Below are 15,634 nucleotides of genomic sequence, written 5' to 3' on the forward strand. Positions count from 1 at the left end.
CATTAATACAGTCATCTTATTGCTCGCCCACGCTTTCGCTTCTGTAGTATTACTGTGAAATGTATTTTAATAAATCCGAAACTAGAACTCATAAAAAATAAACGTATAAAGATACAACTATCTGCAAACGAAAACTCGTAAAATTAGTAATATTGTGTTTTATATGCACTATAATAGAACTGCTAAACGGCCCTTGTTCCAGTCACTGTCAATACTACATTAACCAAGGGATCTAAGATGCTGGCTCACTCGTCTATCGAATACCTTCGTTTTGTGTTGTGTGTGTGACAAAAGTGATATGAAGTATTAATATCTGCTATAAGACGAATAAAATCCTAAAACCTTTGAACTCATAATAAAAAATAAAAAAAAAGTACATCCGTAGATATTTTTTATACTTTAAAATTTTGTCAAACTTTTAAGAAAACGGCATATATAATGAATATGTTTCTCCACAAAGCGCAAAAATACGGCATACGATTATATTTTTCTACTAAATAAAACATTGTCCGTTGCAGATATTCTAAAACTTAATGTAATATTCAAACAAAAATAGATAAGTTCTGAATATTATATAAGCTCATCCTATAGTGTCGATGAACGGAGAGTTCAAAACTCCGGTGCATTGTAAAATCTGTTCATATTATATAAATATTTTAGTCGTTCTGTTCAGTGGCTATTAAAAGATCTAGTATAAATCGGTTACGATCACTTTCGAATTTTAAAATGGGAATTTAAAATTATTATTTTCTTCAACATCTCGGGTCGAAAGAATATGCACTCCCCCTAGATAATTATCATTGTATGTTGGAACAAACAAAGCAATTGCGACCGGATAGCTAAGAATAAAGCACCTACCTATAGCTAAGTTACCGACTGGAGTTTATCTATACATAACATAGTATATAGACGAGCACCAGTACTGGTCACGTTTAAATCATTCACGATGTTATGTAGGTACTAACGATAGATAGCTTATATTGTAACAGGGCTACCAGACGTGACGATATAGGACACAGGACGATTAATTAATTATAATAATAATAAGCGTTCAAATTCACCTTCAAGAATTAAATCTTGAATAATTTGAAACGAAAATATTAATTAATGTTGTCTATGCTATAGATGCTATTTTGTTATGGTTTAGAAATTACCGGATGCTTCGTGGTGTTGTTTTGTTTCTTAATTTTTCTGTACCTCATTGTCCGGGCAAATACCGGAAAGTTGGTCACCCTAACATATTACAAAAATATTTGTTTGTAATACAGAAAAATGCAAAAATTTAAATATCTAAATTTAAGTTGTATTTTTGTTTAAAGTTGCAAATAACATGAATGAATTATAATTTTATAGCTCTTAACAGATGATGATTTCTTAGTAACTGAATAAATCAATAAATATCAAGGTCTAGACGTGTTTATTAATATGAACAAGTCTATATATAAATTATGTATAAACCGTTGAATATACGGCATACAATTTGACAAATAACAATAATTTGAAACGCAAACAGCCCCAAACCAACAAATGTGTTACATAATATAAAAACTGCTGTGGACTGTTACCTGCCTGCTTCTATCGATGGCCTATTCAACGATAAAATCGATTTAAATTAGATTCCATTCAAGAGTGAATGGCAAATCCAACACGACCGGAAAGCTTTACGCGCCTTCCAGTGCACAGCAGTGTGCACACTTCCAACTTCCAGAGTCCTGACTGTCACTGAGAATTTTTCGATAAAAAAACCCAATTACTTTTAATCGGCCCAGGAACTCGTGATTGTCTTTATGAAATCGGTGACATTTGGTCAGTGCAAATGGGCCATCTGATGGTAAGTGGTCACCACCGCCCATAACAATTGACATGACGTGTCCCCTGTGCCTATACACTATACACACACTGACTTATTTATCCTTCAAATCGGAACACAGCAATACAGAATATATGATGATTGGGTGGTACCAACCCAGACGGTCTTGCAGGCGAGTCTGCCAAAAAGAAATTTTTTTTTAGTATGTATTTCAACCGCCTCGTGCGACTTGGTAAATACCGTATATACCATAACTAACATATAATCAAATATACGTCATTTGACAACGAATTAATGATCGAGACATTGAACAATCTGATACTCATTAAAAAAATTGATAACAGAACTTTAGAAGTAAAATTAAAGTAAATTGATTGGTTAAAGAGAAAATTGTGGTATATAAATCATTTTATATTAATGAAGAGCTGTTTGAAGTACATAACATAGCAGAGCTATTAGCAAATCGCATGAAATATATGACTCAAAAGTTGGTACTCCTACTTCGATCGGAATAGATAAATATATCTTCCGTACAAAATTTGTATACGCCACCAACACCACTATATTTATAATATATTATATCTAATAAAAACGATCAGTTTTAGCATAATTCAGCGAGACAGAGTTACTTTCGCATTTATGATGTTAGACTGATAAGTTCAACAACTGCGACCTTCCGACAAGATTAGTGATAATTAGTATAACCCTATCAATCATTACATTCAATCCATAAAATCGATTGCATAATAAATACCTACAATATATTAGTAAATATTTATTATAAAACTTATATAACTTAATATTCGAATCGAATAGGTCAATTCGAAACGAATAGGATTTCAAATAAAATCGACTACCTTTTATAATAGGTTTATTAGAATAACATTTAAACACGCTCTGAGCTAAGCGTGCTAATGTTCTGCTAGTTTTATTTAAAACAATAAAAATGTTTGCAGGAATAATATTTATCGGCAAAGCGTGACATTTTATTGCCGTAGTAAAGTAACTACGTACGACACTATTTTCTAGATACGCAATTGATAAAAACGAAACCTCTTAGACATGTTCTCGTTTGAAAATATATGAGTCATAATCGTATTATATACGACTTACAACTATTATTACTGTCGGTTTATTTGGAAAGCAGGACTAGCGATTTATTATTTCTTTTTAAGCACTTCAGTAAAATGGTACGATTTTACTTACCGGTAACTAATATACTTTCATACAATTTAAATTTGCCGTGTAGAATGTTGACTTATAAACAATTTTTTGCCAACATTATTTTTTGATAGCAATCAAAAATATAATCATAAAAAATGAAACAAAGTTTTTTAACAATATAAAGGATAGAAGGTAAACGTATTTCCTCGAAATAAAATATTTCTTTCATTAAATTAATTAACATAAGTTATGAATACCACTGTAATATTTTCAAGATTATTTGAACTTTTGGAACATTATTTATTTAATACATATTTTGAAAACCATTAAATATATATATATATATATATGTGTGTGTGTGTCATTAAATATAGAAGACAGAGTTATAATAATATATCTTTGTTATATTTCCTTATCCATGGTCTTTGATATAATCATATACAACACTACATTCGTTTTATGAAATGTTTTACACCATTGTTAAGGATCGTAAGAGATTACTCAAGTTCAACTACATACCTTCTTGGGACAAGTCCGCCTTTGCGTGTAATTTAAAGAATCATTATTTATTTTTATATGAATGATTATTTTTCATTTTACGTGAAGTATTTACTTTATTTGCAACAAAAATAAATAAATAATTTGTAACTTAGAAAATCATTTATATTATTATGACAATTAAAGCTGTATCGATTACTAAATAAAACATTTACCCGCTTTAACAATGACTGAACCATATAAATCGCAAATTCATCCTTGACATTTGAAATACAAACTAAAATCAATAATTTGATTCGTGCTAAGGGCGGTTATAGGGGAAGTATTCTTAAAATTTGAGCATCCATAAAATACATATCTTTGACTAATTAACTAAATTGATTATAGAAATACAAAAAAAAAATCCTTAGCTATTTTATAGTATCGTAAAAAAAAATTTAGTCATACGGAAATGAGAAATATTGAAGGATATATATTAATGTCAATATTTAATATTTCACATACCTATATTTTATATCATTCGAATCACACTCACATACGTCATTTAGCAACTCAACATCACTTTTGCAACACAAATTTTGCAATATTTTTAATAACATCATACCACTATGCGATTCATTGATTGAAACACGAATTAAATTATCGGACACAAAAAAAAAAATTACGATTTTAATATAAATAATTTAAAAAAAAATTGCAACTCAATGTTGTTAGCCCGACACCGTTACGTACATACGTGCGTGTACAACAATCAACGATTATATTTTTAATAACAATTGCCTATACCGTATAACAACACACTTTATTTATTTAAACAACAATCAATAAAAAGCACTCGATCTTTAAAAGCGATTTGCAACACTAATAATTCAAAATAAATATTATTATCGATCGCAATATGGAAATGATACTGATAAGATTGTGTGAGAGTGAAGAAAAAACAAGTCGATATAACGTGTAGATTAGACTGGACTAGACTTGGTGTGCCTTTGATACATAATCCCTATGTTAATCGAACAGGAGCAAGAAATACAAAAAAAAAAATATCTCTTGTGTTGCAAAATAATTATACGTAATCAATTTCATAATCCATACTAGCAGGCACAAGGGACGTAACATCTTAGTTCCCAAGGTTGGTGGCGCATTAGTGATGTAAGGAATGGTAAATATTTCTTACAGCGCCATTGCCTATGGGCGGTGGTGACCACTTACCATCAGGTGGCCCATTTGCTTGTCCGCCTACCGATATCATAAAAGAAAATAAAAATATTATAACTGCAAAAGTAACTCTGTCTGTCTGGCTGTAGCTCTGTTGCAGGCCAACGACTGAATCGACTTTGATGAAATTTTGTACGAAGCAAACTTGAACTCCAAGAATAATCTACAGACAGACATAGTCTACTTTTATGCCAAACACCCAAACCAATCCCTGAAACATCCGAGCGAACGACAACCAGTACAACATATTTAAATATTTATAGTTAACTATTTTGACATGAGCCTTATATTTTAGATACGAAAGTAATTCTATCTGTGTGGTTATTACGTCTATACCATTGAATCGATCAGAAAAAAATTTAAACGGCTATCCTTAATTATCAAATTTAATCAATTTCATGGAATAAATATCAGTGATGTTTGAACAACAAAAAAGTATGCAGAGTTCGTGACTTAAGTCTCGGGTCAATTTGACTATCTTATTACATAAAATCCATATCCACATATTCAACGTCTAATCGTACAAATCCGATCTTGTTAAAACGCTGAACTGTAGGTTGTCGGCCCCATTCTTAGCACCAATTTTACCCTCAAACGTTATGCTAAAAGTAAAAGCGAGGGTAAAAGCAGGATTTCACTTATCTTCAGAAATATATTGCTAGACTAACTTTATATAAAAAAAAAAAAAGTTACCGATCAGCCGGTATCATGTCTGCAGCGTCTTCTTCCATAGACTCGTCGCCGACTTCCACCTCCAACTGCATCGGCGGTGGTGTGCTCATCTCCAATTATCTCCGACTGCAACAACACAAGGGAATAAATCATTGCTAATCTTTAACTTACAACGTGAATAATATTACAACGGACTTAGATAAAATATGCATTACATTTATTTTATTAATTAAGATCCTTAACACTCGATAATATGATTAATCGTGGCACATGACATTTTCATTAATTTCGATTCTTCGAATCGGCATGTAAATTTATTTTATTAATTATGTTTCAATCGTGTTCTTAAAAATAGTTGAATAAAATATTTTACTACAAAGGAAAGCTTATATATATAAGAAATTATATTACAGTACATTCAAGTATTTTCATTCAAAGTAATAAACCATTATTTAACTTGTATTGATTAAAAAGACGAAAAGTATGAGAAATATATAATATCTTACTATATATATTTATATATAATATAATTGCATATATTAATATATTTTGAAAAACAAAAACGTCAATAACACTAAGTTGAATCACCCTTGTCGTCGTCCTTTATACATTAAAAACACAAAACATAAAGAGAGTCTATGAACTTGCCAATGCAATGGCATTTTAAAAACATTCAAGAAACTACTAACTTCAATATATAAAATAAAAAGTAAGTAGCACTGTACCATCCATTTGATAATGAAGTTGATTAATAAATAACACACAATAAATTAACAATAACAATTATTACGTCCTCCTGGCATATTTTATACAGGATGGCCATTCTAATCCATTTTTAATTATCTGTTTAAACGGCTTTCACTCGTGCCAATAGGGCACAGATTATTTCATCAATGTTAGTTGGTGTATACGCTACTCTAAATTAAAATAGAGATGCACTCTGTATTCTATCACTCTGATTATATCCGATTGTACAGGCATTATATACTAAAGATATACTTTATTCAACTAGTCACTTGGGTGTACTTTTGTTTGGTCCTTTTACCACCGCTCCAGGAAGTAGTTTCTATAGAGAAGGACTAGCGAGTTTCAAGTTTACATTCCCAAAGAAGGCTAACATCCAGCGCACGGCCGACCGTAAAAATTAGACATCTTATACTCCAGTCAATACTCCATGCGAAACCAAAAAATTTTGTATAAATGCAAATGATTTTTTTTTTTAGTATAGTAAATTGTATTTATATACACATGATATAATATCATATCGTATTTCAAGATAAAGTAGTTATTTCAGGAAATGCATTCAAAACCTAATCTTATTCGTTCCGATAGCTGTTAATGTCGGAAAATGAGGAAATTCATCACTCGGCCTTCATACACGTTCAATATAGTGATTCAAGTATAATAATGAACACGTTTATTTGTACATCTATATACATACGTACAATAGGAATAAAGGCGTGTTAACATGAAACATTTACTATAAAATTATAATCGTGGATTTCATAATTCATAAAAAGTCCAATAAATATATGATTAGGATTACTATTAATGATAAAGGCGTATTATTATTATTATATATTTATACTAATTTTCCTCAGCGATTATAACTTGCCTTGAGAATTATTTGCTAGCCCTTTCGAAAATAGGTAAAACGGGGTTTGAAGAAGAAGAAGGTTGAATGAGAGATGCTAATATTAGGAGATGTCCATCTTATACTTAGAAACGTTTTAATAAACTTGCCAGTATCGAACATCACTGCCTTCTGCAGGTGCTGGTAGATTATTTATAACTATTAAATATATATTTCATAATGCTATTTACTTTACAATAAGTTTAATAGTTACTGTTAAATGTTTTGTATAACAATTTCAGGCGGATAGATGAAGACAAAAGCTTTGCGCAACTTTTTTGTTTCTTGCTGGAAAAACATTACGCGTTTTCGCCAGTAAAGTGGGGGGGGGCGGTATGTGCGACACGCCGGTGCCCAGGACTGCGCTAAGTACACCGGAATACCCACTAAAAACCAGCGTTACCCTCTCCGTCTTTTCAGCGGGGATACACAGGATCGCTTTCGCATGCTACTTTGACCGCCAGCTTTGCGCAACTGTACAATCGTAACACAAAGTATTTTCCTAAGTTGATTAAAATTTAAACTCAGTATAGTGAGTGAATAACAATTTTGTCTGAACTAGACAAAAATGTGTTCGTATTAATTTTTAAAATTTTAAATTTATGGTTAATTGAACTTGAACAACGCTCAGCAAGTAATTTCCTAGGTCAATACGTACATATGTCATTATTTTTCCCAAGTAATTCACCGTTTCAAATTCCAATGAAGATATCCTCCAGAACAAAATATATCAAGGAATAACAGACAGCGAAGGAACTATAACAGCACATAAATGTGTATGTGTAAATAAACAAACAGCTGCGTCTCTATATCCTTATTCTCAGATTCTGACACATGGGATTGTAAACAAAGAAAACTTCAACTCAACATCTGCATTAATGTAAAAGTGACGACCTTTTAAAATAAGAAGCGGTCACGCGGCAAAGCAGTAGGCACGTGGCGATCGGTATGCTGGGCCCGGCTATTCTACGATATTTGACAAAAAAAACGTGATAATCTGAAAACGAAAACGTTTCGCTAGTTGTACAACTGCGCCCCATCTGTATACTTGCTGTATTTCCGTCCTGTAAAAGCTGTTCGTACTTGTGTAATTAAATACATAAGACGATGTGGTACTTGTATCATTACGACTTGACGATGAATAGGCCAAAGTGGATCCAAGTGTTGATCTGCCAGTATTCGAGATCTTACTTTAATATATTAAGCCTGTCCTAGGCCAGGGATGAGTTATGACGGATTATATATATCGAACTCGTGATCATACCGAACTATCGTTTCGCTTCCTTATCAAAGGCCATTAACCCCGTGGCTTGTAACACCTGCTGATGGTGCGCACGTGGCAGAAATGTTATCCACACTTTGCATATTTTAGTATTTTTTTTACATTTATGTTTTATTTATGACTATACTTACTTTATGATTATAATTTTAAAATAGACAATATTTTTACTTAAAAAAACTTGAACTTGAGCGAAATGGTGGTTTGAACGGGTATATCTTAACCGAATATTCTTTTAATGTGTTTATAATTGGGCTCATGCTAAGCGGGGAAGAAAAACACCGTAAGGAGGCCTACTTGTGTGGGATGAAAATTTGCCACTTGTGTATCTACATGCCGCATCGGTAGTGTGGTGGAATAAGCACCAAAACCTTATCGACTAGAGGAGAGGCCTTGGAACAGCAACGTAAAAAAATACGATTTAAAAACGTATTAATATCTGAAATATAAAAAAATACTGATAATAAAACTCCGCACATCAGTGTTAGTTATTATTATTAAGGATTATCTAAAAATATAATATTTTGTATATTTTATTTAAGTTAAGATTATTACAATTTATATTCATCATTTAAAAACATCCATTGATGTCGAGCGAGATACAGTAAGGTCATTATTGTATTTTTATGATCACATTATTCGGTTGAATACATTATATCGATATATATTTTATTTAATCACGCTTAAAGCACTTGCTACTAATCGTTGATTGCGCAAAAGCAAATTTCCTTGCCCTTTACATCCTTACTTTTGGATGCGATGGATCGATGCCCCAGGGCGTAAAGTTTGGGGGGGGGGGGCGCCGAGCTCTTTAGTATCCTACCTCCCGTACAGCATACAATGAACGCTGTGCATATCGTTAGGATCAGTACTCGATCACGCTGCAAATAAGCTTGCTTCGCACGAAAAAAAAAATCGCCTAAAATTTCTACCAAGGCCCCGGAAAGGTTGCAGCCCAGTGCGACCCTACTCGAATATAAAAGGGGCGACGAATGCACATTACAGCCCTAGGTGTTGCCCTAGGTGGTTAAGGACGGCCCGGAACTTGTCGTTGTGTTTCGTATAAAGTTACGATGAAATTGAATTGTATAAATACATAAACTAATCGCACATCTTATTGCACTAATGTATATATACATATAATGAATATTTAATTCTGACCGATTTCGGCTACAGTGGTCAATCTGAAACGAGATAGCGACTGCGCGGAACTTATTGTAGTGCAAAGGTGTGCGCGTCACCATAAGTAAACTCTCTATTGACTCACTCTTATAATTAGATGGACAGCAACCGACAATTCGACACGACCGGAGAGTTCAGGCGCGTAGCCAACAGCTTTACGTGCTTCCAGAAGCACGGTAGTGTAAACACTGCCTATTTCCATACTCTGGTCTTCTTAGAATTTCTCGATAGCAAACCCCTACAATTTTTAATTTTATTTGACCCGAAGTTTTGAACCCAGAAGCTCAGAATATGCGGCCGTATGATGATCCGATCAATGAGATATTTTTTTTTAAATTTATAACTATAATGTGAACTGCAAGAAAATTAACAAACTCCATAAAAAATAGTATACATATACAGTATTATTACGTTTTTAATTAGTGAACCCGGGAGTAGGTCAAGTGACGTTGTCTCGTTATCGTACAAAATAAAAAATTCAAAGTTAAGGAATTCCAGTGAAAAAGTAAAAATATATGTGAAAGAATTGTAATAAAATAATTTATTCAATGTAATGTACCTGTATATCATTATTAATAAATAATTTAACTAATAGTAGGGCTCGACTTCGATAGACGATTTCAGAAATAATTAAAGCAAGACATTTTATACTAAAAGCGATTATTTAATACATTACAAAAGGTACTTTTTGTAATAATGAATATATTTTTAATGGCATTACTCATTCTCCATACTCTTCGTGAACTGCTTTTCACTCAGTGTCATATACTGTAAAAGCCTAATAGAATCTGGATATACGGAAGAGATCAATATTGGGCCAAAATATGTTGGCCTAAAACGGGACCCCAGATAACTCTAAGTTGGTCGAATAGATCAGGTAGATATTATCAAAATAATGAAAATATTTAGTTACATAATTAGTGACCTAAGGATATAAATATACATTTTTCTTCATCTACATCTACATTATAGTCAAAGTCTTAAGAAAAATACATACAAGTATAAACATAGATCATTTTATATTAATATTTATTTTATAAAAATATTTTGTATAGTTACATTATACGTAAACTTCTTATCGTCAAGCATAATTTTCTCTTTTTTTATACGCATTTAAACAGTGTACTCTCTTGCCATACAGCATTTACAAAATCGTTGTTTAGAATGCTATATTAATACCTAATAAGGCTACAAAACCAGTAGTCCTTTTTTAGCTGGAAACGCACATTAAGCGTTGCCCCCGCATGAATCGGAGATGGATACGCGACTCACCTTCGCCGAGTGCAGCGGAAAACCCACTGAAGAAGAGGGTACCGTATCCCTCTCCGTCTCTTCTGAGGCGCCACGGGATCGCTTGCGCATTCAAACGTGACAAATCCGAAGGTCTTGGGTTATTGTAGAAATTATTTTTAGTAGACGAGAGATAGGTTGGCTGTACACTCTGTCGCGTTTTAGTAAGGACGTAAAACACATGATCCCTCTCCGATAGTGGCGGATTGCCGGCCGTTCAGATTATGAGCGTGAGAGAAAAGAAAGTGCACCTGTGTCTCCACACACACTCGTGATCTGATGATGCATATCTCTCGTGACCTGCGCAGTTGGTTAATCTTAATCGCCTATCCGAAAATCCTAACCAGCCTTAATAGAGAAATACTTAAATTAACACGAATACCAATGTCCATTTTTCGTAATCGTAAACGAATTATGACGATACACAAACCTACAATGTATCGTGATAATTCGATTATTAATTATATTTAAAAAAAAATGTGTTATCGAGCTATTACTTCTGCATGCAACATCTGCTTAGAAAATTATAAAATACATTTAACCATATGACGTCATTATTTTACGAGTAGCTTTATCCGGAAAAATACTAATAATTAAAAAAAACAATACATCCTACTTTTATATAATAAGTTCTTCAAAAGCAAAAGCAAGGAAAATTAAGCACCTCGTCAAACGTCGTCAAAGATGCTGGTAACAGATTTCTAGGAGGATTAATTTAAAAAAAAAAAAGTTAATATTTGATACATATTCATTAGGCTGATTTAATTAATTACGCTTGTTGTAAGTATTGCTATTGATGCAATGTCTTATAAAATTAAGAACAAGTTTTTATGCAAGTTTATATAATAGGTAAATAAGTAGAGTGTAACTTGTTTATTAACTCATTATTATTATTTAGGTATTTGATTATTTCAAAAACTTGATCATTTTCTTTACTTTCTTAATTGATCGCAATAAATGGCTCCTTACTTCGTGGATGTCATAAAAGTTTTTGTATATTCCATCCTTTATTCATTTAGGCATTTTATTGTATTTTTCTCTTACGAGGTTACAAAATTTTTTTCAAGTAGAGGTTTATTCATAAATAGATTACTCAATACTCGAGGTTTTAAAAATCTGGACCTATTCGAAATATTGAATTAAGTTAATTTTTAAACACTAAAAAAATCCGTCGTGATGAACGTAAATGAACTTTTTAAAAAAATCATAAAGATCCATTGCTTTTTCGGTTACGGTAGCTAAAAAAAACAAGTGACCGCAAAAGTATAAAATCACCTCTTTTTTAAAATTAAAACAAACAATAGGCCATAATCGCAATAAAGGATGGGTGAAGAACCGGTACGAAAGCGTTTATATGGAAAGCAACCATCACAACTTTACTCGTGTGAACCGGTGCATTGTCTGCCTGCACAAGCTTCACACTCTTGCATAATTATTCTGGTATATTTTTCTTCGTGACTTGTCTCAGTCTAGCTTATATGGAAGCGCAGTAATATTTTCATTAAATTCAATGACTAGAATCGTTTCAGAGTCCTAAAGACGATTGCCATAGATTTTGATACCTTATACTTCTTGGGATGGTCTTGGTCCTTTTTGTGCCATTTGATGGTCTTCTAACCTAACTTAACCCCTTTCTCATTACCAGTCACAATCGACCTTAAAATCGATGTAAAGATCCTCATCACAGCTTCAAAGTGCTTAAACGCGTCAATCATAAATCGCTGTTGAATCTGACCAGATGATCATTTTCGTTATACATTTTGTCATATAGGACTATCGTGTAGGATCCTCATACAATTTTGGCCACTGATACACCAACTAATGCAGATAGCTGTTTCTTTATCAGGCGGATATCTTCTCGTTTAATTATCAATTATTATTTATATGTGTTTAAATAGACCTTACTACTTTTTAATCAAAGTACTAGATACCATATATGGCTATGATTTCATTCATTATGGTTTGAATATAAAGTTGGTATTATCACAAAGCAATGTTCAATTTTGCGGCATCATGTTGTGGAGCTTGAAGTTCCAAGCTTCAGACAGTCTTTTATAGTTTGTTGTCAGGACGAATTAAGCCATCAATTGATAAATTTCACAGGTTCTGAGTGCTTTGACTTTAATTTTGTGTTCATTCGTTCCTATCGAATGTTGCGGCCTTATGCTGCTGGATAGACAAAATTTACGTTAAGGCACCAATAGCTACCTTTTATGTCGAAAATTCTGCATCGTGAAACGTCTTAAAAAAAAAAACTAATTTTTAGAATGAAAAACAATCTTATTGCTTGAAAAACTTTTATAATAAAAAATATCAGCATTTTTATTTATATAGTGAAATAATTAAGTTATGATATAATCATTTTAAAACAAACGTTATGCAAAAAAAGAAAGAAATAGACTTTAAAAAATTATTAGAAATCAAGTTAAGAATTTACAGATTGCATAATACACTTCTTAACTTCATAGAATAATAAAAACTAATGGTCACTGTTTGAAATTTAGCCATAATTCATTGGAGAGAAAAATGAGACTTGTAATCATAGATGTATAAGATACATTGTTTACAATTCCAATGGATTACATTTCATATTCAGTAAGGTACTAAATTATTATTCTAATTTGGTACAAAGCTTTAAATTATTTTATTTATCTGATAATTTTCGAATTATTATAATGATACAAATGATAAGAAAATTATGCTAAACTGGGCAAAGCCTTATCATGTCAATCCATTCATCCAATGGGAAATGGCGGAAAATATATTAATAAAAGTTTAAGTTTGTTGACATTGGCTGTATGAACATAAACAAGGAATAGTTCATTCAATATAATATATTTCTAACACATGTGTATAAATTTAACTTGCACATCTACTGTGTTGAAACTTATTTATATAAGAAACCCACTGAGTTTCTTTCGCCGGTTCTCCTCAGATCCGAGGTATTAATTTCCAAACTGGTGGTAGATTTTTGACTATCAATAGGTAATTGTAACACTTCCATATTAAATAAAGATTTTTTAATTTTGACATTGTCTTTATGCCAAATGTATCCTCCTCTGCACATGCTTGTGTACAAAATTTTTAATCTATACTAAGATTATACAATGGAAAAGTAACTATCTGTCTGTCTATCCGTTGCTCTTTCACGGCTAAACCTGAACTTGGACCTCAAAAAAAGGCATACTAGGCTACTTTTTTATGCCTAATACCTGGTAACCAACCCCTAAAACTCTATATATTTACTAATGAATTCACCCAATCTTTGAATTTCGACCATAATCTTTTATAATGATAACCCTAAACATTCATCAATCAAAAAAAAAAGATACACAGACAGAGGTGAAAAAGGTGTATTACTGAGTGTAGTTATCTACTTATATATAAATAGATAACAACATTCAGTAATAACAAGTATTAGGATAACAAAATATTAGTACCATAATAATTTCTACTAAGGTAAGTAATTAACCCTAGTAACATTAAGATTTTACTTACAATAAAGTATAAAATTTCATTAATATAAAATGCAATATTATGCTTTTCTATTGAAGCTGCGAGGTTGCGATGTGTGGAAATTTACTCTTTCTCAACCTCAGTTGATTAACACTCATAGATGATTAACAGTATAACATTTAGACTTTGTGTCTGGGTATAAATTACCACTTTACAAGTGCCAATTCTACCACCAAAAAAAATTATAATTAGTATTTATGTATTCCTTTGGAAAATTAAATCAGACAGCATATTCATTGGATGGAGTTGAACACTCTTCACTACATAGCCCATTTGACTCATTTCCTTATATATATATATAGATAAAAAGTTCTCTAAAGTACTAGACTTCAAATTATTATGATATTTTATTTAATATCTGGACAACATACTAGACAAATTATGCTATATAATGTGGTAAACATTTTATATCTTTTGAATCATTGTTTTAAAATCTATTATTTGAAAAGCTGTGAGTACACTTTACTTTGTAAATAATTAAAAAGACCAGTAGTAAAAACATTTAAACAATTTTAATATAACATATGGTGATATCAATTATAACCCTGATATTCTCATTTTTTATGCAATCTATTATTGTTCAAAATTAAAAGAATTTTGGTAGTTTTCGTTTTGAATATTTTTTTCAATACAAGTACAATATTAGTATAATTATAGTGATTAATGACAGTTCACATATGTTATTTTATTTATATATATATACGAATATTATATCATCAATATTTGAAATTTGAGATCTATTCTCGTATTTATCTGAAAATTAGTTTCCAATTGGTGGTTACAAATACAATCAGATCATTATGTATATAATAGTATTATTCTGTGGTGAACTTTCCATTTGAATGATATAAATAAATATATCCTTATGCACCCAGAAGCATTAAAACTGGCGTTATATCGCATCAGCAAAACTGCGACGGAATAAAACAAAACGCAACAAAAGAAAATCTTTCTCTTACCTCAGATCAAAATTGTTAAATCATCCAACTCGATTTCTTTGTTCCGCCCAAACTTTTCTGCCCCAGACAGTTTTATAAATATATTCGTTTAAACACAAAACGTTTTTATTATCACAAATTACGGATTGCATGAACATCACAATTTTTCACATTGCTAGATTTCTCTATCATTGGCACAAATCCACTGAAATTGTGACATTTCATCACAGCGTGAAATTACTAAATATATCGTGCGGAAGTTATCTGTTCTTTAAGTATATTTATTTTTCTTTAATATTTTAATTTCCTAAATAGACTTTATTTAATCCGTACTCTAAACGAAAAGGACTGAAAATTATATTAAGAATGAACATTTACTATGTACGACATAATTTTTCAGCAGGTTCGATTATTTGCGATTATACTTCTTATAC

At 31.6% G+C, this 15,634-nt stretch overlaps 1 protein-coding gene across 1 annotated transcript in view; it reads right to left on the reverse strand.

Moving 5' to 3' along the window:
- The window catches only part of LOC113398132 (E3 ubiquitin-protein ligase UBR1), a 35,225-nt gene extending 19,698 nt beyond the window's left edge, over positions 1 to 15,527 (reverse strand). Inside the window, exons 1-2 of the mRNA XM_026636730.2 lie at positions 15,222 to 15,527; positions 5,384 to 5,488 (exon numbers count right to left, since the gene is read on the reverse strand). Of these exons, the coding sequence (XP_026492515.2) occupies positions 5,384 to 5,472 (89 nt within the window). The 5' untranslated portion in view covers positions 5,473 to 5,488; positions 15,222 to 15,527. The remainder of the gene's footprint in view (positions 1 to 5,383; positions 5,489 to 15,221) is intronic.
- Between the last annotated feature and the right edge of the window lie 107 nt (positions 15,528 to 15,634).

The sequence above is a fragment of the Vanessa tameamea genome, chromosome 22 (genome assembly GCF_037043105.1).
Source record: "Vanessa tameamea isolate UH-Manoa-2023 chromosome 22, ilVanTame1 primary haplotype, whole genome shotgun sequence".
NCBI classification, from domain to species: domain Eukaryota; kingdom Metazoa; phylum Arthropoda; class Insecta; order Lepidoptera; family Nymphalidae; genus Vanessa; species Vanessa tameamea.